Source organism: Centroberyx gerrardi, chromosome 4 (assembly GCF_048128805.1).
Source record: "Centroberyx gerrardi isolate f3 chromosome 4, fCenGer3.hap1.cur.20231027, whole genome shotgun sequence".
NCBI classification, from domain to species: Eukaryota; Metazoa; Chordata; class Actinopteri; order Beryciformes; family Berycidae; genus Centroberyx; species Centroberyx gerrardi.
Window position 1 is genome coordinate 14,482,202 of NC_136000.1, and position 26,086 is coordinate 14,508,287.

The 26,086-nt window shown below is 42.0% G+C and overlaps 2 protein-coding genes across 2 annotated transcripts; one reads left to right on the forward strand and one right to left on the reverse strand.

Moving 5' to 3' along the window:
• Positions 1 to 239: 239 nt before the first annotated feature.
• On the reverse strand, positions 240 to 14,895 carry tbc1d2b (TBC1 domain family, member 2B). Its single transcript, XM_071896504.2, has 13 exons — positions 14,539 to 14,895; positions 13,394 to 13,544; positions 11,671 to 11,845; positions 10,146 to 10,294; positions 9,610 to 9,851; positions 7,173 to 7,592; positions 6,822 to 6,932; positions 6,432 to 6,628; positions 4,885 to 5,379; positions 4,417 to 4,534; positions 3,905 to 4,090; positions 3,448 to 3,569; positions 240 to 2,873 (listed from the first exon to the last, which is right to left on the reverse strand). The coding sequence occupies exons 1-13, from the start codon at positions 14,878 to 14,880 to the stop codon at positions 2,678 to 2,680; spliced, it is 2,904 nt and encodes a 967-aa protein (XP_071752605.1). The 5' UTR covers positions 14,881 to 14,895; the 3' UTR covers positions 240 to 2,677.
• A 2,317-nt stretch (positions 14,896 to 17,212) lies between these two features.
• On the forward strand, positions 17,213 to 21,561 carry LOC139909453 (uncharacterized). The gene is made up of 9 exons (XM_071896544.2): positions 17,213 to 17,325; positions 17,815 to 17,936; positions 18,060 to 18,202; positions 18,695 to 18,861; positions 19,713 to 19,802; positions 19,902 to 20,067; positions 20,154 to 20,309; positions 20,446 to 21,174; positions 21,271 to 21,561. The coding sequence occupies exons 1-9, from the start codon at positions 17,213 to 17,215 to the stop codon at positions 21,313 to 21,315; spliced, it is 1,731 nt and encodes a 576-aa protein (XP_071752645.2). The 3' UTR covers positions 21,316 to 21,561.
• Positions 21,562 to 26,086: the final 4,525 nt, after the last annotated feature.

Here is a 26,086-nt window from a genome sequence, read left to right on the forward strand (position 1 = left end):
ACCATCATGCTTTTGTTTCTACAGAAGGACTGTAGTCCCTCCCCCTGATGGCTCCATTATGAAACTGCACTATGACAGCCAGGCTATCAATAAAGATGACTGACTTGTATGGAAGTTTATTCTGTGCTATGTCTCCTTTCTTGAACAAGCAAGCGTGTTGCTAAAGAAAGCGAAAGAAAGTGCAAATGAGACACAATGCACTCAGCCAGCCTTTGTTTATTGAATTTGTCTTTTAACTGATATAAAAAACAAACAAAAAACAAAAATAAAAAAAATCACACAGCGACATACTGAATTCAACACCATAAAAATGTAGCATTTTGTAACATCCAATGATACTGATTAACCATGAACAAGATGATATCAAATAGATTTAGATACAAAAAAATGATGTGCCCTTTAATATTCTGGAAAGTTGTCATGGCACTACAATTGTGCAATATATTGCTGGGAAAAGCAAAAAGGAAAAAAAAGGAAAAGTGGGAGCTTTAAAACTAGCTTATTCAATGTGAAAAGTAAATTCAGTGATTGATGTAATATGACAGAAAACATTAAAACTGCCAATTTTAGCATGCAAAATAACAAGCTTAAGATAGAAGTTACATATTGGAATACGGGTAAACTCTTAAGACATACGACTGTGCGAACCCTTTGACAAAATGAGTAAACGTAAAAACAAAATAAATGTGTGAGTAAAAGAAATTATTGTTACAGCATGTCAAGTTTGAAAAGTTTTGATTTCTAGAGAGACCTGCTCTCAAGGGGAAAACAAACTTAAATTCAACTTCTAGATGACTTTTTTTTTTCCAATTACAATGTCTTTATGTGTAATTGTTACAACAATTACAATTCTGCAACTTTCTCATTTGATTAAACAGCCAACATGGAGCAGGTGGTCCAACAATAAAAGGAAGAGCAAAATGCTATGGCTAACAATACTGTAGCACGAGAAAAGGTTGCCAGTAAAGTTACATTTTTGTAACTAATATCAAAGGGAAAAAATGTAACAAAAAAAAAATCAAAGGAACTTAAAGTTGCAGCATGCTGTAAACCGTATAGGCACACAGGGGGAGACTTGTCCCCTACGCATAGACTCCCATTCAAATAACACATTTTTAGATTTTTAGATAAATCTAAACATATTTTTTGTTTTTTTCTACACCAGCTGTGATGTTAGACATGCCAGCTTTTACATATTTGGCTGTTAAATAGTAAGAATGGATAACAGGTGTAAAGAGAGCCTGATAGCAGTGCTAAACCGTTAACTACACTCCAAAAGTACCTGGATGGCCTGTGTGTGTATCTATGGACGAGAGAAAAGATGGTGCCACACATGCCTAGGAATTCCCTCATATACTTCCCTCATAGATTACAAATCATATTTTTATTTTCAGAGAACAACCATGTTTCAACATTTGATCTAAAACTCCGTCACAGTGTAATTAAACTTTGAAACCAGTCCCTATACTGTGTGGAAGGTACCTGCAGACTCGTGTAAACATACTGATGGGTTGAAAGATGTTATACTGCCACTCTGAGGACAATGAGTGCACCTACAGCAGAAATTTCAAACGGGGCTCAGAAATACAGTTTCAGCAATAGTGTAGCTGATGTGCACACAATGCAAGATACAACTGTTTTAGTCTGGGGGAACTGAACCCTTTAAACACTGAACAACAACACCCTAATTTCTGGCAAAGGTAATAATTTGATTAAAATAGAGCATTGTATTACATTTAAGAGCTGTAGTTTAAGGCAAGGGTATAATTTAAGGGCAGATTAATCCATCTTAATACGTGGATTTTAGAATAGTCGGAAACCGAAGAGTCAGACGGTCTGGTAATTTGACCTGAATCCTGAGATAAGAAATACAAGCACAGTCTGACCCAGAAATGTCATGAAGGGACGCACATGTATGTATGTGACATTACATGGGAAGACGTTGCTACTGATCCTGCTCTCCGTGGTAAATCTTTGTGCTTGGTCTTTCGAAACACAAGCACTCTCCTGCAGTCTGGAATGACCTCAAAAACTTTGGAATGAACTATTGATCTAAGGACTTAAATTTCAGCAAAAGTGATTCAAGTGCAGACACAGGGATCAAACACAAAAGAAGGGATGTTAAGTGGGTATGTGGAGGGGGAAACCTCCAAAGTGATTTAGGTAAACATAACAAATTTATACAGTGAAAGGAGCTATAACTAGAAGCAGTGAAAGAAAAATGTCTAATCATAAAGGAAGAAGAGTAAAAAAAAATATATATAATCATTCCTTCAACAGGCTAAAAATCACCCACTGTTAAAAGATGACGTGACACCATGTTTTCAAAAATACTGATTCGGACTGCAAGGACTTAGCTTGGCACTGAAGACTGAAGAGCCACAGGACATGCTTCTATTCTGGCTGTCACACAAGCATACAGCAATTACGGCGTTTAAAAAAAGATGGCAGGAATACTGATAGAAAGCCCATTTGGCCTATAATGTTTTGGTCCTTCGAAGCCATACCGCTCAAGAAAGTATAAAGTTGATTGTTCCAGCTCTGATGCGGAGACCAAATCCAATAATGCGTGGGAAATGCTCACGAGCAATTGCAACACATTGCCCGTCTATATGGAGATGATCTCTTTGTTTTTATACACACAGCCAAACAGCCCGGCGATCTGACGAGCTCAAGGTCAATTATCTTCCTCATCGTCGCTCACGAAGCTCCGTCTGTCCTGACTGGACTCTCTCTCCCTGAGGAAGGTCTGTCTGATGGCCTCCAGCTCAGTCAGCTCTAGACGGACTTTCTCCAGGTGGAAGGATCGGCGGTTCTGGATTTGCCTCAGGGGGAAGGGGTTCATGTCCACGAAGGCGATGTTCATCAGCTTCCTGGAAACAGAGGTCACAGAGAGATGCAGTCCTGGTAATGTGGAATGTTTTTCTGTTCATACCTTGTGCTGATTTTGACTCCCTGTTGTCCCTGTTCTCTGTGTGCCAGCGTGTACTTCTGTTACTACAGGAGTTGTCAACATGTCCCTTCACCAATGTCACCATGACAAATTCTTGTACAAATTTATTATGCTTGGTGAACAAACTGATTCTAATCCTGACCTACTCCTCTGATATAAGGCTGAGCATAGTGGATAAAATGTAATACTTGAAGAAAAAAAAGAGGCCCTCATAAAACTGTGCTGACCATGGACAATAAATGATGAAAGCCTGATGTCTGAAATGTCGGCATTAATAAATTACTGTTTCTTTTGCATCTAGAACTTGAGCGTGCGACTCACTTCTTTTAAAATGTAATGCTTGTCACAATGAGCACAGGAACAAAATGCATGCATTACAAGCCAACATACTGTACGCATAAATGTCAGCTACAGCAAAACACAGTATTACGCTTACAGTAGTGTATATTATACTAAAACGTGAGAGAAATACAAGGTTAATTGCAGCACTTTACCTTGAATCCAGGATTGTGCGCGTGAAGTATCTAAGATATTTGAAGATGGCTGTGGAATCCTGCAACTTCAAAAACTCCTCCTCTTTGTACTTGAAGAGAGCAAGGGCGAAGCGAAATATGATCTGCGGAGAAACATGATCAAAGCCATGAAATCCACCGCGTGATTTATCCTGCTACGAGACAAAAAGCTATAAAACATTATCCCTCTGAAATGCAAAGCCACTTCAGAGGACTGACACCAGTATTCTCTAACCTTTAGAGCAAAGCTTGAACAGAACAGTATTTTCCGGTGCTTATAGCATCGCACAGTCCTCATTGTCCTGATATGAGCCTTTTCTCTGGGTGCAAAACCTCAACATTTACTGAGTTTACAGGTGATCGTCCCACAGTTGTCTCTGACTCACGGCCCTAAATATCCCTGATGATTATAGCTCTAGTTCCCCCCCCTCCCTCTTACCTTAGGTCCCTCATACAGGAAGGCATCCCAGATCTTGAAGAGGATGTCGCTGACCACGCTGTCCACAAACACCACCAGGAACCAGTTGAAGGTGATGAGGGAGAAGTCTACCTTGTACTGCTCAAAGTGGGCATGGAGCCGGGGCAGCTTCTCGCTCATCAGGTCCTTGAACACACGCTGGTCAACCTGCACGGACATAGAGGGGGCGGAGGTTAAAAAATAAATTCCTATGACCTGCTGGCCTAGATGCAAGACAACCAGGACATTATTTTTAACAGCTAATCAAGAGCTTTATTTTTACAGCTGGAGAAAACATGGGGTCAAATTCAGCAGCGAGAAACCACAGCAAACTGTGCTGATCACTGCTCCGCATTCCTGCTCTGGTGAGTCATGAGCAGCAGGCTCGGTCACATGAATATGACATCACTGACAACCAGGGAAACTCTGGTAGTGCAGCAGCAACTTGCCCCAGTGTCTTCCCGTGCTAGAGCGTAACCTTTGAGCTCGTTTACCTGCGAGCCCAGCAGAGTCTTGGTGTAATAGTCCCTCGGCATGAAGACCTCCACAATGGCTATGAGGCACCAGAAGGCCTCCTCTTGGTCCAGATAGAGCAAGGCGATGGCTGCCAGCCTGAGAAAATGACAAGAAATACAATTCAGAGTTAGACTGGAGCTGATATAAAAAGGCAGTGGAAAAATCGGTTCCCAGTGGGTCAGAGAACATAAAATAGAAAAGGTGGGAAACCATATAATGCACAAAACAAGTAGTTTATTTGCTATAAATAGTGTTAACAAATACAAGCACTTCAAAGCAATTAACGAACACAAATAAACGACTTGTTTTGTGCATTATACGGCTTCCCACCTTTTCCATTTTACACTGGAACTGAAAGACATAAACAGACACAAGTTTTAAAGAACATCATTTAGCACACAGCAGTGCTAAATGACAATAACCAGAACCCCTCTCCACTCCAGTACCTGTTTAGGCCTTGGCAGTAGCCGATATCTGGGTTCCTCCAGGAGAAAGCCAGCAGCACATTCCTGAGTTTCTGGATGCCGTCTGCACTGGGGGAGGCATAGTGCTTGTTGTTGGGCAAAGTACGCAGCAAGTCCAGCTCGATCTGCTTGGAGGCCGGGTTGGGCTTCTCCCGGGCCACGGTCAGCAGGGTCTCGTAATAGTCGGGCTGCACGTGGTCCCGGAACTTCCTGACGTGGAAGGAGACGCACCAGTGCCACACCTTGGGGCGGTGCACATGGGGCACGCCGCTGCGCATCAGGGCCTTGAGCTCTGGGGAGCGCACCAGGTCCCTGTTCATGGTGCTGGCCAGGAAGTTCTCCCACTTCACCCCGACGGACACCTCCTGATCCGTCATGGACAAGGACTTCAGCTCCAAGGCTCTCACCTTGGCAACCAGCTTCTCCTCCTCTTCCTCCTCCTCGGGAACCGTCTTGAAGCCGAACACGTCATACTCGCTGACATTAAACAAAGGCAGAGAGAAGATGGTCAAAGTCATGACAGTAATAGGTCACACTGCATGACATATCTTATTGTATCAAGTGATGCATTCTATGCCTGTAGCTTTTTCTCTGTACAGTTTGAATGAATGAAGCCATTATCAGGAAAAAACTGAACTTATTCTAAACTCCTGCAGTTCAGGTGCAGGTCCCACATCAAAGTATAATCCAGGTCCCACATTAAAAGGAAAATTCTGTCCACAGATACTCTTTCCCTCAACCTGCCTCATCCACATCTCTGTCAGTTAGTGATTTCCTTCATTTCCCAGAATGCCTTTCGATAAACCCCAGAGAACATGCCTGAACTTGTTGAATTTCAGCTGTGGTTTTTACGTGTCGGTGGAGAGAGCAATATGAATAACAACAGCAAGTTTTTCCAGTTGAGAAAAACATGGTACTCAAAACGTAACATGTCTAGTAGCAACATCCTCTTCTACAAGGGATTTCTCCCTGTATGATTGTCGAGTGCCAGTGCAAAATGGTGAGTCTAGAAAGAAGCCCTTTCTGTTTGACGCTGTGTGATCGACACCAAAACATGATGTTAATCGTTGATGTTTTAGATAACTGAAAAATGTTCTGCTATGAAGCTCCATTGTAGCTGTGCTGTAAATATCTCAACATGGCATCACGTTGTCTATGTCTGGCCAATTCATAAGAAAAAAATACAACCCTAAACAACAAAATGGACCCAGGAATGCAAGGTACAACACCAAGAGCTATTCTTAATAGTGTTAAAGTGTTTTAGGGTGGATTTTTCTTTTCACTAGTGAGCAACAACTTTATCAAAGGTATCACTGTGTTAAAAACTCAAAGTGGGAAAAGCTGCTTTTCCCACTTTGCGTTATAATTTAAATTCAAAACTAAGAAAAATGTTTACTATAGCAATGTGCTCTAATTTTCTATCCTGCTTTCATATTCTAACTTCTGTTCTATTGGGAAATTTAACATACTTTTCAATATGGAAAAATGTAACATAATTTATGCATAATGGCTTTTTGCAGCGTCCATACCTGACAGTATGTGGTTTGAAGATGGGGTGCTCCTGCTGGTCTGTGCTCTCTGCCTGCAGTGCGTCCTCCAGTAATCTGGAAATGACTTCGCGGGCCGGACTCTGCTCTGAAGAGGAACACACGGGGGTCTTCACCTCCTGAAGCAGCACCAGATACTTACTCTCCACCTGGCACAGCTTGGCCTCCATCGCTGTGTACTGGAGCAAAGAACAAAGTAAACATTGAGGGATTATCTTCACTGACAAGAATGCTGTTTTCTGACTTGGCATTTTTAGATGATTTAGAGGGCACCAGCTGAGGTCAGCGCCGGACTTCCCCTAAAAGCCACTCTGACTTCCTGTTTCTGCTAACAGAGAATTGTACCATTAACCAACAAACACATGATGGTACCTTTGCTTCTAAAGCTTTTTCTCTGCTCTCCGCATTTCTGCGTAATACTGTCAGCTCCAGAATCTCTTTGTTCAGGAACTTGTTCTGGGACTTGTAGCCTTGAAGACTGTCCTGAAATTAGAGAAACATATGTTCAGTAAAACAGTGTCAGTGTGGAAATCAGCAAACATGTATAATGATTTTTATATAATATAAAACCAGCTAGGCAAATTAATTCTACAAAGTCAGGTTAATAACAGCTATGGTCCATTGGCTCCATGTTCACACTCACTTCCTTCCTTCCAGTTCTCACAATCTGCTGCTTTCTCATCTAAATCGACTGTAAATCAGTTCAAGTGTTTCCCATCATACCTTGAGGATGTCCAGCTCCTGCTGCTCCTTGTTGGCCGGTGGTGAACTGCAGTCGTTTGGTTGGCCGCTCTGCTCGGAGCTCTGCTGGGACAGTTTGATGATGACTTCGTCCTTGGCCTGGATGGTTTCCATCAGCATGCCCAGCTGGTCATTAATCTCCCCCACCTTGATTTTCAGGCCCTTCAGCTCCTGTTGCAGGCTCTCCTTCTCCAAGGCCAGACGCTCCATGTGGCCGCACAGTGCTTGGATCTGTTCATCCCTTTCCTGAAGCAGGACCTCCACCTGGGGGATCTCCTCCTGGGTTACTACTGGGGCTAGACTCTGGTCTGGGGCTGAATCTGGAGCTGGGGCTGGGCGGGGCGCTGGGTTTCTTTCACACTGGGAGGTCCGAAGAGTCTGCTGCAGTAGTCTCACCATCTCCTGGTAGAGAATAAAGGAATTTTTTTTTTTGGTCAATACTGGCAAATCTGGCAGTTTGTCCAATTACTGGAAAATAAATGCACTTCAAAACAATTACCCTTCTTCCACACAGCTGAACTGACAAGCTCACATACATGTGGGTGGAAGGTGTGAAAACAATAGGCATTGTGTTCGCCAGGAGGAAGGTGAACAAATGAATGTACAAAAGTTTGTGCACAGAAAGTGACATATCCAACTGCCCAAACAGAAGAAGCAGATGCTGTTTTCCAACAAATGAACCAATTCTTTTGGAAGGATGAATTCCCCGTCATGTGTTTTTTAAAGACGGCATAAGGGAAAAATGACTTTTCAACTTACATAACTGCTGCCTGTATTTACTTTTTAGCAGAGTCACACACTATGAACTGGGTTTCGATCTCATTGTGTCTTTAAAAGGAGAGTGGTCAGCCCACACCCTAGATATAAGAATATAAGTAGGCTGAGAGTAAGGTAAATAAAAGAGTGCAAGTGCTATAGTTAAACATAACCAGAAGGCCTGCGAAAGAAGAACAAAATGCTGTAAAACGATTTTGCTCCTCAAATTATCAAGATAAATGATAGTGATTAACAGTTTGCATCACAATATTTAGCAAAGTAATTCGGATTAGCAACAATTTTGCAGCTCTACAGGATACCTCCATTCCTACTTTTTGATACATGTGAAGTCAAATGTTATTGCATGAGGAATGAAATCTCAATACAATTTGATCAGGAAACTGTTAAATTATTGACACCTTTGTCCTGGTTGCCTAGAACAGTTCATACTGTTTGACAGTGGCCATAGAGGCAGTGCTGACCTAAGCAACATGTAACTGATTAACACAGCCACCAGTATGCCCAGACAAGCCTTTATCTAACTTTATCGAATTTCTAAGCATGAAATTTAATTGCACAAAGTTTATCATGACAAAGTAGATCACTAAAGAGAAAATTAGCCCAATGTGCAAACACGGATAAAGTGATTTGCCTCGCATTTTTCCATTGTGTGTGCAGCACACGCACACAGCCACACACACTTACTTGACTATACTATAACGTGCAGTGAAACCTACTTAATACACTAGTATGACTAATAGATTCAGTCTAGGTCCAACATTACCTTGAGGGGACCAATGACTATCAGTACCACTGGAATACACACTTAGGTCCAGTTTGACTGAACAGTGCCAGGATAAGGGTGACAGGATATTTCCAACACCAGTGTTATACAGAGAAGGCTTCGTGAGCTACTCAGTGAATCCCTGCTTAAGTTTGAGCATGCAGTAAACCACAACTTCACAAACAGAGGACACATAGACCTTGTATTCATCTGACTACCTCTCTATTATAGCAAGCTGTCCTGTCATTGTGCCCATTTCCTCCATCTCACCTTCAAACAAAACGAGAACAGAGAGTAATGGGAGGGATTGACACATCTGCGATTGTTGGTGAGACAGCTGCTGTTTCCTTGTTTCTTTTGAAGCATGACTAATCAGTTGCTGTCTTCCTGGATATTGGTGAGAAAGTTAGAATTACACTGAACCAGTCAGTCAGAAAGCTCCACCTCAGGCTTGTGTTGCATTAATATTGAACTGAACAGACAGTAAGAGCAGAGAGAGTTTCTTCTAAACTACAGCGTATCAGATGATAGATGGCACCTCATAGGTTATAAAGCCAGTCCAGGTATTTACAATTAAAGGTAAAACACATAGCACTGTAACTGTAGTTCCTGAAATATATCCCAGAAATATTTCTTGGATTTACAATTTTGACCATTTCCCAAACACTTCCGGCAGAAAACCCTCGAATGACAGGAATCACAATTTTCATGCCAGTGTTCCCATGATAACCCATCTAAATTTTCAACAAGCAAATCCATTTTTGCAGAAAAGCTGCAGCAAAAACACATACGGTTGCTATAATCACTGAAAAATCCTGTGTGCATTCCATTACATTTTTCTAATGCTACAGAGGGCGAGAGAGAGAGAGAGAGTTGTACCTTCTGACTGGCGAGCTCCTCTTGGAGTTTGGCCTGTTCCTGGTGCAGGCGGCTCAGCTCTTCCTGCTGGGTCTGAAGGCGAAGCTGCATCTCCATGGGTTTGCTGCCGTTACATTCCACTGGGGAGCTCTCGGCGCTGCGGGTCTCAGCATTGCGCCCAAATTTCATGTCTCGAAGGAATGGCTTCTTGGGCCGTGATGAATTGCGCCCAAAGTCAAAGTTAAAAGCTGATCCAATGGAATCTGAGAGAACAGAATTTCATCATTTTTATTTGCCTGTGATCCACACCCATGATTTTGAATTGTACGCATACGAATAAGCAGATATAAACAAACATGAATTAAAGTGACTTAGGGGAGTGGAGGCAGGCAGAGCATTTTCAGAAAATAAGATTTTTTGACCATTTGTTAGAATATTCAGCAAATAATCATTGGAACCAGATAAGAGAAAGACATTGTATCTTAACAGTGGAAATCATGCTGCTATCTAGAGTAACTGTCAGAGTGTTAAACGCAGGCAGCAGGGAGTGGACATACTTCTGTGTGTGTCTGGATGAGGTTTCTGTTCAGCCATGTCCTTGGAAGGAGGATCCACCAGCTCCCACTCCTCTACGTTGTTGCCGGTGTAAAACACGCTGCGTCTGTTCTCTCCTCCTCGCCCCGGCCGCAAATAAGACATGGAGTTCCTGACAGAACAGAAACAGGAGGGTCGATAAAATCAGGAGTGGAATGCATCAGCACTACAGTAGATAGTAGCCTGTTGCTGCTCTGTAAACTGGCTCAAATCCATGAGGCAACAAGGACAAACAGTAGGGAAGCCTGATAACCTGTTTCTTTGTAACTCAGAGGTTGAGATGTTCTCAGAATCAACAGCATCAGCACAAAGTTTCTTTGTTTGAGTTCTCTAAAAACTTTTCTCAATATGGAGAAAATACCATGCAATTGCCCACAACATATGGAATATACAGTCCATACAGAATCCAGTCCTGCAACTAAAGACCTCTATATGTCTGGATCACACTTGATGGGAGAACCTGGCTTACAAATAAACCATCTGAAATCAAGAAAACAACATTATGATGAAATGACTGGATTTAAAAGTATTTAAACACAACTAAATTATTATTATTTCAGGACGCTTGTGGTGTCTAACCATTTCCCGTCAGGTGTACCTTTGAGTGTTGTGTGAAGGAAGTTCTGTTTTTCACACTTCAGAAAGTGAGACCACTACAAATATAAATCGATTTCACACAGTTTCATTCTGTGCAGCAGGATGGAATCGTACCTTCCACGCCTTACTAACACCTCCGTTCGGCTGTTAAGGTTTTTGGACTTCAGTTGTGGTCTGGGCTGATCATGGGCTATAGCTGCAGAAACTGCCATGGGTGAAACTTCAGGATTTAGTCACAAAACCAGTGGGTATAGTTGGCTGCTCCATTGGCCTCCATTTTAGTTAGTGAGAATGATTTTGCACGGGTCTGGAGTCCAAAATAGTATTAATAAGTATTTTTTTAGCCCTAGAAACACCCCTTGCACACCACAATATGAGAAACCAAATCAAGTTGACCAAGATATCATAAACGGAAGAGAATACTCAAAAAAGACATGGAGATATGCTGTTAGCAGCAGGCAATGTCTCAGCTCAAATGCCTATAAGATGTCTGTCCATCTTAACCTACAACCTCTCTTTCCATTTCACAGTGGATACAAAGTTCCAAACCTAATCTCACATATTTGTCATTCTAGTGAGTTACATCACTTGAATGGACGTGTTGTATGCCCCAGAAAAGGAACTGCATGCTAGAGCAAAGTACTATAGATGTAACCATTTCCTCTACTGCAGCCAACCTCAGGAAGGACCGAAGAGGTATTTTCTTTCCTCAGTATAGCTGTATTAGGACACATAGTTGAGACACTGGCTAAGCTTGTTCAGCAGGCACTGAAAACAATGACTTGAACATATACTTTCTCACTAAGAAAATGAAGCTAGGTTGCATTAAATCCTCCTCCAAGTTAGTGTTGTCCGGCTGCAGCAGTGCTTCAGCTCAGCTCTTGGCCTTACCTGAGTTCTGTACCCCAGTTTTTGAGGGAGAAGTTGAGGGGGTTGTTGGACAGGCCAGACGGCCCTCTGGCAGACTGCATGCCCACCATTCCCCCTCCATCTGTGTCCGTCTCCATGGCAAAGTCGCTGCGGACCTTCTCCATGCTCTCACTTGGCTTTTCAAAAAGGAAGGCATCTGAAATCCAACAGAGAGACGCTTTTCAAAGATTACTAGAATAAGAAGAATAGCGTTCTAACAGAATAGCATTACTAGCACTGCTACTGTTGGTTCTCCGGCCCCTATGACTAACTATGAGTAAAGCTTTATCAGGAAATGGGATTGCAATTGTCCTGAGTAAGCTCCAGAGAAGTAGCTCTGCTTGAAGCAATATCTGGTGTTACCCAGAATGCTTTACCGGGGTGTGTCTGTCTGTGGGTCCCTGAGCAGCTCGCCAACCATCAGACAATATGCAGTCTGAGGTCAGCACACTAAATAGATCTCTCCTCTTGGTACGAAATGAGCTGGAAAAGTGTGGGAACATCTTATGTAAGGACCGAGCCGCTCTTACTCTTTCCAAAATAATGTTGTCACACCCGGAGGTGAAGCCAAGAGCCGCTGACACATCGTTCTCTTTACACCGTAATTCAAGGGTAAAATTGGTCAGACTCCTTCCGCTACAATGCAACCACACCAACGTGATGAAGCATCTCATCAAATCACTATGCTCTTAACTTAGCATATGTATGGAGAGTATTTTAATAGGCAGGACTCTCGTAAAATCCTGGCAATTTTCCATGTGTCACGATGAAAAACACACTAGCTCTGTTAAATGTGGAAATGGATTAAAGTGAAAACAAATGTGGCCCTGAGTGATGTACGATGTTCAAACTATGAATTAACATATTCAGACAAGAAAGTAACAAAGCCTATTATCTTTTCTAAAAATAATTCACCCTGCACCAACTCTAATATGGTAAATTAGTTGATTGCAAACTGACAGTTGCACATGTTAATTTACCAGAATGGCAATGAAATTCAAACCAGCATGGTGTGGGTATGCAGAATCATAAGCCTATCTATCGTTAGGCCAATACTAGATCCTCCACCACCTTGGCCATACTGTAAAGCCTAGCCACATTAATCTTGTACTATCCATAAAAACAGCCACATTAAAATGTCAAATGTCCTTTCCACAGTGAAAATTCCAATTAAGCAGATGTCACTGCTCTTTAAAAGGCGGTCAGACTTCACAGGCCGTCTCTCTCCTCCCACACACTTCATCACAGCTCTTTGACAAAAGCTCAATGGCTTCTGAGGCTAAAATGGCAGAGGATATCACAAGAAATGCATACAAACACAATATCCAAGCAGAACAGCAAGCACCAGACACATTAGGACTTTGCTATTCAGCAAATTCTGTAAAATAAAACACACCCCATATGCATTACATGAGAAGAACTATCTTTTTCCCTTTTTTGATTTGTCATTCAGTCACTGCGTGGCATAGCCCCACCCACATAGTAAGACCAAATCTTTCTACAGGAACTCAGGAACTTGGCAACAGAATAACTGTCACTTTTGTTTGCAGCTCTTATGTAAATATTAATCCTTATACAGGCGTTTTCTTTCAGCTGTGTGTGGAAGTGATAAAACAGAACAGAGAAACAAAGGTGTGTGTGTGTGTGTGTGTGTGCATACACTGTATGCCTATGTGTGTGTGTGTGTGTGTGTGTACCTGCCTACCATTGTCTTTGGCTACGAGGCCAGTGTGTGGGTAGAGGAGGGTTGGGGAACTCCAGCTGTCTCTCTGGCCAGAGCCGCGTGTGTTGCTGTACTCCCATCGCTTCTGCTGTAACTGTTGCAGCCAGTAATGCATCACCTGCCTGTTGGGGGCCTTGGAACACACACACACACACGCACACACACACACGCACACACACACGCATGCACACACGGTTATTCATTGGAGTGGATAAAATAAGTCACTGTTCAAAAATAGGTTTCTGTGAGCTACTTTCAACATGCTCATTTCTCATTCCTATATTCCACATGACAAATAAGCAGCAACATGAACACCTAGGCTAGCAAACTGATAAGCTGCCTGGGGAATAAATAAAAAAGTCCAAGAGCGCATGCATTTCAGTGGAAGCTAGGATCCGTCATGTGAATCAGCACAGATGCTAGTTTCAGTCTCAGTTCCAGCCTCGGGCCACGCAAGCTGTTAGCCATTAACCATTCACACAGTCTGCTCAGAATGATGGAGACTTCAGCTGCCAGCCAGAGTAAGTGAAACTAGAGGCGGTGGTTTTCTCTGCCACCTCTGTCGTCGTTGTTGTTGTTGTTGCTGTTGCCACCTGTCCTGAAACTGAACCCACTGGCACAGTCACATCACATGACAGTAAGGGGGAGCGAGAGACCATCATCACATGAGATGCTGTGAGGCATCCATGACCTCCCAGAACCCCCGGAATATGTGCAGTCATGGTCATTAGATGGATAAAATTACCTCATGGCTAATTTTCATTCTGGCCAATAGAAACAGTGGATCAGTGCTTTCAGCCTATCAAGTGTTGAATTAGGCCCTACTTAGTAAGGTGACACATATAGCCTACATACCTAACACACTGGGAAGCATTGTTGTTGAACAGTAACGTTAATTGAGACTTGTAATATCACATCTCCTCCCTGCTACATTGTCCACAGAGGAAAGTCGCTTATCTGGCAAATCAATGCTCTAATAAAACTGTCAACAAGTGAGAATGGGTGTGTCTGCCTTCCTCACAATGAGAAAGGAAGTGACAAATCACACCAAAATAGGGTCATTTTTGGCAAGGCAGGGATACACACTCACCCATGCTGAAAGTTTGTTTAGATTTTAGTTCGCCTACCTTCAGGAGAAACTCCTTCCCGGACGTGCGGATCTCGAACTGACCCTCGTCCCCCTCCACATCGTAGCTGAAGCATGCATCGCCTATCTCGATGTGCCCGAGCGGCAAGGCATCCTGAGGAGTCTTGAAGTAATACAAATAACATTTCCTCGGGTCATAAACGAACCACCTCGGTCTGTACCCCCTCAGCGGCCCCTTGCTGGCGAGTTTGTTCAGGTAGCCGCATAACTTGGAGGCCTGCTCCCTCGCGCCCTCGACTTCGGCCACATCCACCGACCTGGAGGCCAGAATCCGCGAAGCTGTCGGGGAATTTGCTTCGCTGCCATCCTCCTCTTCGTGCATCTTCCCTGGAAGTTTCTTCTTCGTGCAGCACAGCGGATGCACACTTCTGTTTCCATCCGCATGACTGCCTGCTTCTTGGACGCGGGCATCACGGTAGTTGTAGTTTTGAATGGGGAATTGCGAGTGAGGAAGGAGCAGAGCCTCCCTGGTACCGCCGGGTGGCGGTGTTCGACAAGACGAGCTGCCTCTGCTAACCTGAAGCAGCCTATCCATCCAGCTCTGAGCGAAGTAATCCTGCTATAATCCTTCACATGTGTTTTTCCTCTATCTGCGGTTCTTCATCCCCAAAGAAAAGGAACTATAATAATCCTATAATACGTTTTAGGAGGATACTATACAAATATCACAGCAAAACTAAGTCCCTACTGTGCCATAGGAGATTAAAAATACCATGAAGTACGATGAAGTCATTATCATTAACTCACTGTTCACTACCACAGACACATGCGGAAGAGCATTAGGCCACACGTGAAACATTTAAAGTTCTGAGATGAATCTCAGAAGTTAGAGAATGAGTGAGAGTCTCAACATTCTGAGGTTAAAGTCAGAATGCTGAGAATAAAGTCAGAATTCTGAGAATACAGTCAATTTATTCTCAGAATTCTGACTTTATTCTCAGAACTCGAATTTACAGGTGGCTAATCCTCTTCCGTAAACACAAACTATGCGACTAAAATAGAATAATTATAGTGGTAGAATAACTAGAATAGCCTAATTATAGATAGGATTTAAGAAATCTAACGCAGCATCTACAGTAGGCCTATTTGCTCTGTCTCCAATTTATGACGTGCAAAACAATTTGTTAATTATTGCATGACTCATATGTAAAATCTTAAAGGAAACAAAATCAGTCTAACGCAGAACAGAGTTCAGTTTATTAGGCATACCCCTACTAGGCCTGGAGCTCACTGTGCAGCTGCAGAAGTAAACAAGCTGTCCCACAGGGAGAGAGGCTTTGTATTTTAGGTTGATTAATGGTTGCAGACCTGAACATGCTACGACATGAGGGCATGTGGGTCCAGGAGTGTAGAGACCCACACACTCCTGGCTTGAACAAAACATCCAGTGCCAACCCTATATGCACAGTGCTATCTGTATTTAAGTGATTGTTTTTTTTTTTATCATTGAATAGTCTTATCATTCAACTCAAGCTCTTAAGTAGCTTGTTTTCTGAATTGGAGTTTTTCTACCAGGATGCAATACAACAAAAGCAAAAAAAAAAAAAGCATCTGCTCCTCAGCAATAGATTATTTTGTTACAAATTACTACATGACGATTTGGGTCAGATAGGCCTTTTGCTACCAAGATCTGATGTGATGACATTTTACTGATGTCAACTGACTTGTGACCTTTAAGACATGCATCTGCCACACAGCCAGGAGACTGATAAAGGCTCCTGCAACTTATTGTAAGAGCGACCTACTGTCTATTTCCTATAAATCAAATCTGCCTCTTTGTCATATATGCCTACGTGGTGATAGAGAAAATGCACACATCGTACAAAATGCACACAGGTACTGTTAAGAAAAACTGCTCATATCCAGAGATGTTTTGCACGTAATGTTTAAGGGATTCTTTATGAATATGGAATCAGTGATAATATATGACCCAAAACTTTTCTACTCCCCCAGAGGAGCACACATGAGTCACGAAGACGTTTAAAACCTACAGCCATCTACAGAAGCATTAGCATGATGATGAGGAAAAAATACAAAAAAACAGCCCCTTTTTTTTTTTTAATGTTTCATAATTTTTTAAGTTTAAGTTTATTAAGTACTCATCTGAAATACATGAGAATCACAATAATATCTAGTTTAAAAGGTAGCCTACATCATGAGATAAAAACAAAAAAATAATAGTTACATAATAGATTATCAAAACGTGGGATAAAAAGACATTTCAGCACATAGCCAGGTAAAGAATGAATGGCCGAGTACAAAGGCTTTTTAAGCCTTGGATCACTTTTTTACTCATGACTACAAGACCCTTTTTACTACGAGACCCCAAACTATTTTTAACATCAGAAGCTAAGAAGCTTTCCAGCCTCCTATCTCTTTTTCAAGTATTATCATGATGATTTTGAAATGTTAGGTCACAGTAGCAAGAGTTAGTCATACATAACGTGGAAATTGCCCTTATTGAGTACAAGCTCATTCGTGCACAGGCTATACTGTCTATTATATGAGAGATTGAATAAAATAAACACATAAAAACCACACTGGGCTCAGAGAGAATATGATATGCTGGCTGAAGGGACTGTAGGGATATGTCTGCTAAGATCTAATGGTGCTGCCATTGGGGAGCAGTGAAATCCAGTCTCATCCTCTTCAGTATGACACAGCCTCTGTCAGGCTATCCCACCCACAGGGAAATCCTACCGCTCACCACACAGCTCAGACTGCTGGAGCTGATTCATGCCGAGTGTCTCTGCCATGGAGGGGATGAGTTAGTTCATCACAGCCTTAAAAACAAGGCGGGGAAATATCTGATTTAATTATTGTTTATTTACGCCTTGTAACGCCTAGGCAAAGACAGTGGATCTACCCAACTATTTCCATTCTTCTGCACATTTGGTCCAGCCTCAGTAGCTGTGATGTGATTTTATAGCAAGTCAATGTCAGAGCAAACAAAAGCTGAAGCGTTGACGTAACGTATGTCCCACTGCTACAGTAATCAGACGATCTGTGGGCAAAACATCTCCTGTTGCAAACCAATGCACTCGTGCACAAAAACCACATTTTTCTGTACAGCTTACTTTCCATTTCTCTTCAGGAAACTCTTGCTTGGTGAGAGCCGTCCTCTCCTCCGTGTCTCTCAAATGCAAATGAGCTGTATGAACTGTGCTTTACCGTTACACAGAGCCGTCGCTTTCCAAGCTGGTGGAAAAGTGTGTGTAATTCTAAATGTCATCTGTTCTATATCTCCCGTGTACAGTCACACTCCCTCAGATCACCTTCCCTTGGAGGTTGCAGACAGTTCAGAAGATGAGAGCATCATTTTAATGTTTGCTGAAATGACACCAGGCTCAAACCACGCATTGTTAATCGCACCGAAAGGTATGTGCTGAACCTTAACTCTGAAATATAACTAACCTCAGCATAGCAGTTACTGAATTTTGGATTAAACTGAGAATAAAGTCTCATTGCAGATATTTTTTTTTTGTTCTATTCTTTTTCTAGGGATTAAAAGGAATTGCAACGCCCTGTTTAGACAACTAAAACCTAAATCTGAAAAGAGCTGCAGCATTTTAGGGTCGAGGCCAGTGGATCAGAGACATCCTAAGGCCACCTGCTTCAGGACTTGTCGGATGTTTTGCTTCAAGGTAAACTACAGTCCAGTCCAGTCAGCCAAACAATCAGTTTGTCAAGTAAAAACCAAACAGCCTGGCTACCACAGATGTCAACAGTAACCTCAGAAACAACAAGCGAGGTCAAGCTAGATAACTGTGCTGTCGGATGGAAACCTTGTATCTTCAAAAAGTCAACTTTTCATGAATTTCAGGAAAACAGCCTTATTTAGGCTGCATTTTGTGAACTTTGACATTGGATTTGAATGGGTGTTATGCGTGATGAAACATTCTCTGCCGATAAAACTCAAGTTCAATTACAAACATGAAAATGACCTAGAATGGAGTTACTAGGTTTTGCTGCAGCATCAGCAATAAACTTGAACAATGGGGACATTGAGCAGGTTTCGTTCTCTGGTTGACGCCTCCTGGGAAATATAGGCAAATTAGACTGTTGAACTGTAGTGTCACAGTGTTGAGAAATGAAAGCTGGTTGTCTTGATCAGCTGTCTGTCTGGGTTTGATTAGGACCGGACTAGGATGGAGCAAAGGGAACCACTGGCAGAATCTGTGGCCGAGGGAACTGAAGGGAGACTGAGGGAACTGGCATCCAAGTGGTTCCTAGAGACTCAAGCACCTCTCATTCTCCACAATGGCATCTTCCCCACTTGGTTCCTGGGCTTCATCGCCAGAAAGTAAGACCTTCTAAGTATTCATTTGGAAACAGTTCAATGTATTAGCATAATTTGCCTGTGATAACAAAAGGTATCACGTTTGTGCCTACAATGTCCTGACAGGAGAAAAGGTTTATTACTATAGATAACCTTTCCAAATGTAGTAATAAATGACCAATTGCATTTTCTAACACAGAATGTATTTAATTGCTTTGTACTGTATATGTGATTTCTAATACAGAATGTATCCTATACATAACAAGAAAAATTAAGATGGATTATTACTTAAGTCTGAATATGTTTATGTAATGTTTGAGTATCGTAGCGCAAACATCAAACGATAGAAATCTATGAAAAAGGGGATTAGGTTTACTATCTCTGTTTATTATTATTATTATTAATTATTTTGTGGGCTAAGTGTAAGCCTATTTGTCAGTGCAGTGTGGGGTTAGTGCAGTTGTAATGTAGAAGAGTACAGATCTGATGGTGTAAAGGGGGTTGGTTCTCACTGTTGATCCTTCTGGAGGAGTTGCGGATCTAATTCACCAAACCATTTTTGATGGAAAGTGTTCACTTGATAACTGTTCTTGCCATACCCGCTCATACCCACACCCTTTCCTCTGGAGGGACAGGTTTCTATAGGCGCTCACCCTAAATAGCACAAGGGAGAGTTACATCAGATCCTGTATTGGTAAATGATAGGCTTGTGGAAAGGGCCTTTCGCAAAATGGATTTTCTTTTTATAGCAGCGTCATTCACAGGGTGAATTCCATGAAGTGCATGTTTGAAAAATTGACGTCAAACAGGCCTTTGGGACACTGTTGTGCTAATAACCGTGTAAGGTTTTAATGCTCATGGCTGTCCATCTACAGGGATGCTGAGGAAAAACTCAGAGACAAGGAGCTGGGCTGTTTCCTCATCCGTCTCAGTGATAAGGCCATTGGATACATACTTTCCTATAGGTGAGTACTGGTTTACTCAGAGCAGGTTGTTATAACACGAGGTCAACAAGAACATTTGGTGGAGAGTCATGGCTTCAACATACATATCTTTTGTTACAGAGGCAGGGAACGGTGTCGGCACTTTGTGATAAACCAAAGCAAATCAGGACAGTTCATCGTCTCCGGAGACACAGAGGGACATGACACTCTCTTAGACCTGATAGAATACTACAAGATAACCCCCATCGAGCCGTTTGGAGAGTATTTAACATCTTCGTGTTTTGAGGTGAGAAGACACTCCTTGAATCATTCCCCTTAAGTACGTAAGTGTTGAATCAGGTTCCAGGTCTAACTGGTGTTTTGTTTATCCAGGCATTGAACGAAGAGCTGTATGATATCATCCAGTTTAGCCCTAGAGAAAAGCCCGTGGTCACTGTCAGAGCTGTGAAGAATGTGCAGAACCAGTGGATTAACACCGCCGCAGAGCAGCCGCCTACACTGCCACCGAAGAGCAACAGCAAGCCAGAGGTGAGTACACTCTGTGAACTAGGACACATCGTTTCTCATTAGAGAGATTTTATTCTGAGTGATAAGCGTTACTGAGATTAAATGTTCTTTAATCTCCAAAACTGAGTTTAACAACCTGGCTTGCTTTGTGAAACAGGAAATACCGCCTTTGCCTAGGAGGAGCAGGCCGCTTGAGAGTGACCAGAAATCTGCCGAGGACGGGGTTTTCTATGCTCAGCTGAAGAAGCAGTTACCCAGGGAAATACCCAGAGCCCATCACAGCTGTCAGGAGAATTTACATGGAGACTGTCCAGGCAGAGCCGAGAGGCCCACAGCCCAGAATCAGACCTGTCAAAAGGAGAACATCAGCAGGTGTAGTGCTGCCTCAGGCTCAGGCACGGTCTACTCTGAGCTCAGCATGCTCGACAGCAAGAGTCGGTCTCTACCTCTTCTAGACAACAACTCAGATGAAGAGCGATCGTACAGGCTGAGCGCACCCTCTCTCACCCCACCGAGACTTTCCCCCAGACCCCTCAGACAAGCCGCCAGCCACGGCCCGCCGGCGGAGAAGAAGGACACATACAGCCGACCGACCAGCAGCCACAGCCTGGACTACCTGTGTAACAGTCCTGTCTATGCGCTAGCTGGCAGACCTGGCAACCCGCTCACTGCCATTGAGACTAGGTCATTCCCTTCAGAGCAGAACAATGAGTCGATGTATGCTGAGGTTCCCATTGAAGCCACTCCTGTCCGCTTCCCTCTTAGTAATACATATGAGCAGATTCCTGGCCACGGGGAAGCAGCCAAGCCTAAACCCGACAGCAACACTTACGAGTCCCTTGAGGACCTCAGACCCAAACACACACTCCCATCCTGGGGAATGAAGGTTGGTAGGACTCATGTCAACAACACTTGCCTATCCTAAAGTCATATTTAATGTTTATCGTTTGTAGTTAATGATTGACTTATTTTCCTCCTGCAGAATGAAAAATGGAAATGGTTCTTCCCTGAGGGCAAGAGGAAATGATGAAGAGATTACCTCACCAACTACTGCAGTAAACATTTACTTACTTTGACACTACTGCCTAATATACACTCAATGATAGCTTCCTTTATATATTTAACATGAGCTCATGTGTGATGATATCTATTCAAACAATGTCTTATATATATTTTTGCCTTTTAATATGTCTTTATTTGAAAATGAAAATGTAACCAAGATGTTATGTATGTGTATGTGCTGGACACTATACAGGTGTCACTATTCTATAAATAAGAGATTCTAAAAAGAAAACTTGTATACCTCTCTGGGTGATGATTACAGTCAGAAATGCGGGGCCTGTGTTTTAATGTTGGATAGAAACCCTGTGGTTAGACCAAGATGGGGGAGGCAGCCAGTCAGATGTTTGCAGAGGAGTTCAGGCAGACGGCTCCTGCAGTTTGTTCACTGCCTGCCGTCTCCAGTGATCCTCATTCTCACGGACAGGGTGAGGGCGCGTGGGCTGGGCTGTAAATTGAACAGCAGATGATACTATCCATCAAGTTCAGAGGACGAGGGTGGAGAAATACATCAGACTGCTAAAAGAAATAGGCAAGTTTCAGGCAGCCACAACTAAACTGAATGGTGCCTTCTAAAACATGCCTTCTAGTCAACAATGCCTTTTTCCCTCCTGATGCAGTATAGGTTGAAGTAAATTGTTTTCATCTGTGGCATTTATACCAAAGGTGACAAAACTATGAGCCACATTAAAATAGGTTATGACCTTTAACAACCTGTTTAGGAAAATGGATGTTACATCATTACATTCACCCTCTTACACAACTCAAAATTGATATTAGACTCTTCTAAATCTTGTAAATATGATCATCTGTGGAATGAGAGACTAGTGTTTCACTTCCACATCTGGAATATACAGCATCTAAGGTACAGCTAAATCAACTTTTTTTTTTTAAGGCTATACAGTACTTACTGCAGGTAAAGACATTGCAGTGCATACCTATACTGTATGTAAAGATGCATTAACACCCACACTCACACTGCAGGTACAACAGCAAGTTTAGCCTATGAAGTACAGACATACAGTGAACGACTTTGAAAACTTTGGTCTTTTGAGTAAAAGGAGACAGGTAGTATTTCACAAGAGCTGTCAATGAAGAATATCATGTGATAAGTAACATAATAGCCTCATAATGGGAGGAAAAAGGAGGAAACAAAAGAGTGCAGAGCTGCTCCTGTACATGTTAGAGTACTATACTTCTGTGTGTAGTGTGCAAGATGCAAATAACAAATTTATCGATCTACAGGATGGATAATTTATCAATAGCGATTACCCTCAATATTTATCATCAAAATGCCTATTGCAAGTGTGATGCACTTTGCTCTATCATAATTTAAATTTCAGTCTAGAAAATGTTTATTAGGCCATATTGATGCAGCGAAATAAGCTCACAGTGGAAATTCAACAAAATCCACATACAGTATGTGTTCAGAGCTGATAACTGCTTTGACTAAAGCTTGTTCCTGTCAATGGTGTGCCTCATTCACAGGAAATTTCATTTGCATAAAGACCTCAAGCAGCTGTGTAGCTGCAGCAAGGGGAAGTTGTGGTCATAGATGTAGAAAAGTCATTTATTCATTGTTTATTATTGTCTGATGCTCCCTTAGGTATATTCTAATTATAGTTTTAGTGGTAATAGCACAAGATCAAAAGCTTATTTGTGTTGCTGTGCTCACAATTATTTCCATACGCCACAGTAATGTTTTTATGTGGAATATGAGATATAGAGATAAGGTCTAACTGCTGGAAAGACGGGTTAGGCCATGGAATGTAAGTATGTATGTGTACTTGAAAGATTAATATTAGTTTCACATTTCGTTCACTTTATCTCTCACAACTGAGATGCAAATGTACACAGTTTAGCATGAGAAAGTGTCACTGAAAAACAGAAGTTTAGTTAGTTTTAGTTTATTTGTTGGGACAGTGCACATTAAAATTAATTAGAATTAGCCAAGAAGGATAGTTTTCATCCGTAGTCCCTGGACTCCCTGGACAGGTATAAAAGAACAGGCATTAGACATTATATAGACATACATTGGTTAATAGAAAGAGGGAGTTACAGTGTCAATGTCAATATATATATACACACAAGTCAAATACAGTTAATAAAAGGAAAAAAATAAAGACAAAATAAAATCAGTCCAACTAGAATTAGTGACTGCATAGTTGATTACTGATGAGCCATGATTTCAAGTGATTGGAAAATGATCTGTAGGTGGTACACTTTCTTATGTTTTCTGGTAATTTATTCCAGTCATGAGATGCTTTAACTGAGAATGCTGCTTGGCTGAATGTGCTCTGTCTGAAAGGTATGGAACAGTCTCCTCTCACAGTGGCTCTGGTGGTTCGAGTTGACTGTGGCAGTGGTGTAATGAAGATACCGAGTGGAGGAGGTGTTAGGTTGTGTAAAATTTTAAAAACTAGACAGAGATTTGCAAAGGTGATCATGTTTTCCCAGCTCAAAAGGTTATGTTTCCTTAAAATATTGCAATGATGGTATCTAACAGGCTTCCTGTCCAATGTCTTTATTGTCTGTTTATATAGTGATTCTATGGGCTTCAATGTGGATGAGCTGGCTTGCCCCCAGCTTGTTGAACAGTATGTTATGTGAGAAAAAATCATTGCATTCATAAACATTTTTGCAGCACTATTAGACATACAGTTTCTGGTGTATCTGAAGTTTGCGAGATTGAATTTGATTTTTTTTGTAACTCTCTTAACATGAGGCTTAAACGATAGATTTGAGTCGAGCATTATCCCAAGATATTTAAAATCATTAACCAGTGTGATTTTCTCACCAGAGACAAGTATATCAGGATCAGGTATGTTGTTCAATCTTTTAGTAAAGTACATGCCAACTGTTTTAGAAACGTTTAGTTGAAGGCAGGCACACTCCAGCCATATAGCAACTCGGACCATTGCATCAGTGAGTTTTGATGCAACTTGATTTTTATTTTTACCGTGTACATAAATAACTGTATCATCTGCATACATCTGGGTTTCTACGCTGTCACAGACTGATGGGAGTTTGTTAATGTATAGGCTGAATAGCAGCGGTCCAAGTATGGATCCTTGCGGGACCCCAGTAGGTGGGTGCCCAGCAGTAGAAAGTTGGCTGTTTATTTTAACATACTGAGTTCTGTCTGTCAGATAGGAATTTATCCACTTAAGGGCGGTCTGGGAGAAATTGAATTTTGATAATGTCGAGATGAGGACTTTATGATTTACGGTGTCAAAGGCCTTTCTTAAGTCTAGGAACACCGCTCCAACAACACCACCCTTGTCCAAAAGCGCTTTGACTTTCTCAACAAAGTATCAGTTAGCTGTATCTGTTGAGTGTTTAGATCTAAAGCCAAATTGCATGGAGTGCAAGGAGAAGTAAATATTACTTCTTACAAGAGACAGACAATGGTTTATTCTTGGCACACACTTTCATAAACGAGAAAAAACAGTAACCTCATGTATGGAAAATTATCACAGCTGGCTGATCTTGTGTTAGTGGGTTTGTGGACCCATAAATAACTCGATGACATCACGGAAAACACAGATTTAAGCAAAATAAGAAAAATGCTGTAACAAATCATGCCCCTGCGCTCCTACCATAACAGCACAGTATTCTGTACTGGCAACACCAGTGCGATGGATACCAAGTTAGCAATAAAACCATTCAATTTTAGACTTACAAACAAATTTATATAAAAATGAATGTCCTTTATCATCTTTAAAAGCAATTCATGACTTGTAAAGACAAATTATTTGCCAAATCTGGGGACAGTGTTAACGCAGGACAGACATATCAGCGCCACCCCCCCCCCACAGTAATCTCTTAACGTGCTATTGAGTAGTTTCTAAAATCTCCACTGTGGTCGTGTTATGTAAGCTTAATGGCACCATCTTAAATCAGATCAAATTAGAGAGCAGCTGCAGTGTCACAGGGAGAAAGACACAGACTGACTGGCCCCTCTCAACCCGGGACCCGAAACAAAGCTCTAATGGCTGCTTTACAGCCGCAGTATCACGTTCCACCAGAAGCTGCCCTACTGGAATCTAAATTAGCAGATGCTCGCTGTGAGGCCTGTAATTAATGAAGCCACGCCATCAGCACTATATTGCCCTGAATATTTGATACTGCCCTCATAAAGGGAGCTGGAGGTAACGGAATGAGGAATTAACTGCATATTAGCAACGGCCCCGCTTCTCTGATGACTGCACACTGCTTAACTGAACCCTTCAACTTCTTCACCCCCTCAGGCCTGACCAACTGCACACACAACTGGGACATTCAGTATCGATTTCTCTTTATTTTCATACCCGTCAATGGCTATGAGAACAATAATCATATCTATTACCTGTATTTTGCACATTCATGTTTTGATATAGTTGTACTTTGCTCCTCAGCTGTTACCAACTAAGCCAAATGCTGCCACACTGGAACAATGCTTCAGCTCTGAATGCATACACGTCATCTTTACTGTCACATATCTGATCTGCCCTATGTGTCATGTCCTGTTATGTCTTAGTCCTGCAGCTTGTGTGCCAATCCCGTGTTGTGTAACTATCTTGTAACGTGTCAGCACCAGTTAACTAGGTCAAATGTCTTGTGCACCCTTTGTACTTGGCAAAATAAAAGCGATTCTGATTCAGATGTAACACCTTACTGGTTGATAAAGTGATTTGCATGTAAGTCTATCCGATGTCCAATTTTACCTCACCAGTCCAACCTGTACTGAAGACCCGAAT

Bases quoted from the DNA above. Each gene is read 5' to 3' on its own strand.
- tbc1d2b (XM_071896504.2), bottom strand. From the start codon at position 14,880: ATGCACGAAGAGGAGGATGGCAGCGAAGCAAATTCCCCGACAGCTTCG. The intron at 11,846-13,393 runs GTAGGCAGGTAC...GTTGGATTTCAG, and splicing joins CCTCGTAGCCAAAGACAATG to ATGCCTTCCTTTTTGAAAAG. The intron at 2,874-3,447 runs GTAAAGTGCTGC...CTCTGTTTCCAG, and splicing joins CGCACAATCCTGGATTCAAG to GAAGCTGATGAACATCGCCT.
- LOC139909453 (XM_071896544.2), top strand. From the start codon at position 17,213: ATGACACAGCCTCTGTCAGGCTATCCCACCCACAGGGAAATCCTACCG. The intron at 17,937-18,059 runs GTATGTGCTGAA...TTCTTTTTCTAG, and splicing joins ATTGTTAATCGCACCGAAAG to GGATTAAAAGGAATTGCAAC. The intron at 21,175-21,270 runs GTTGGTAGGACT...TTCCTCCTGCAG, and splicing joins TCCCATCCTGGGGAATGAAG to AATGAAAAATGGAAATGGTT.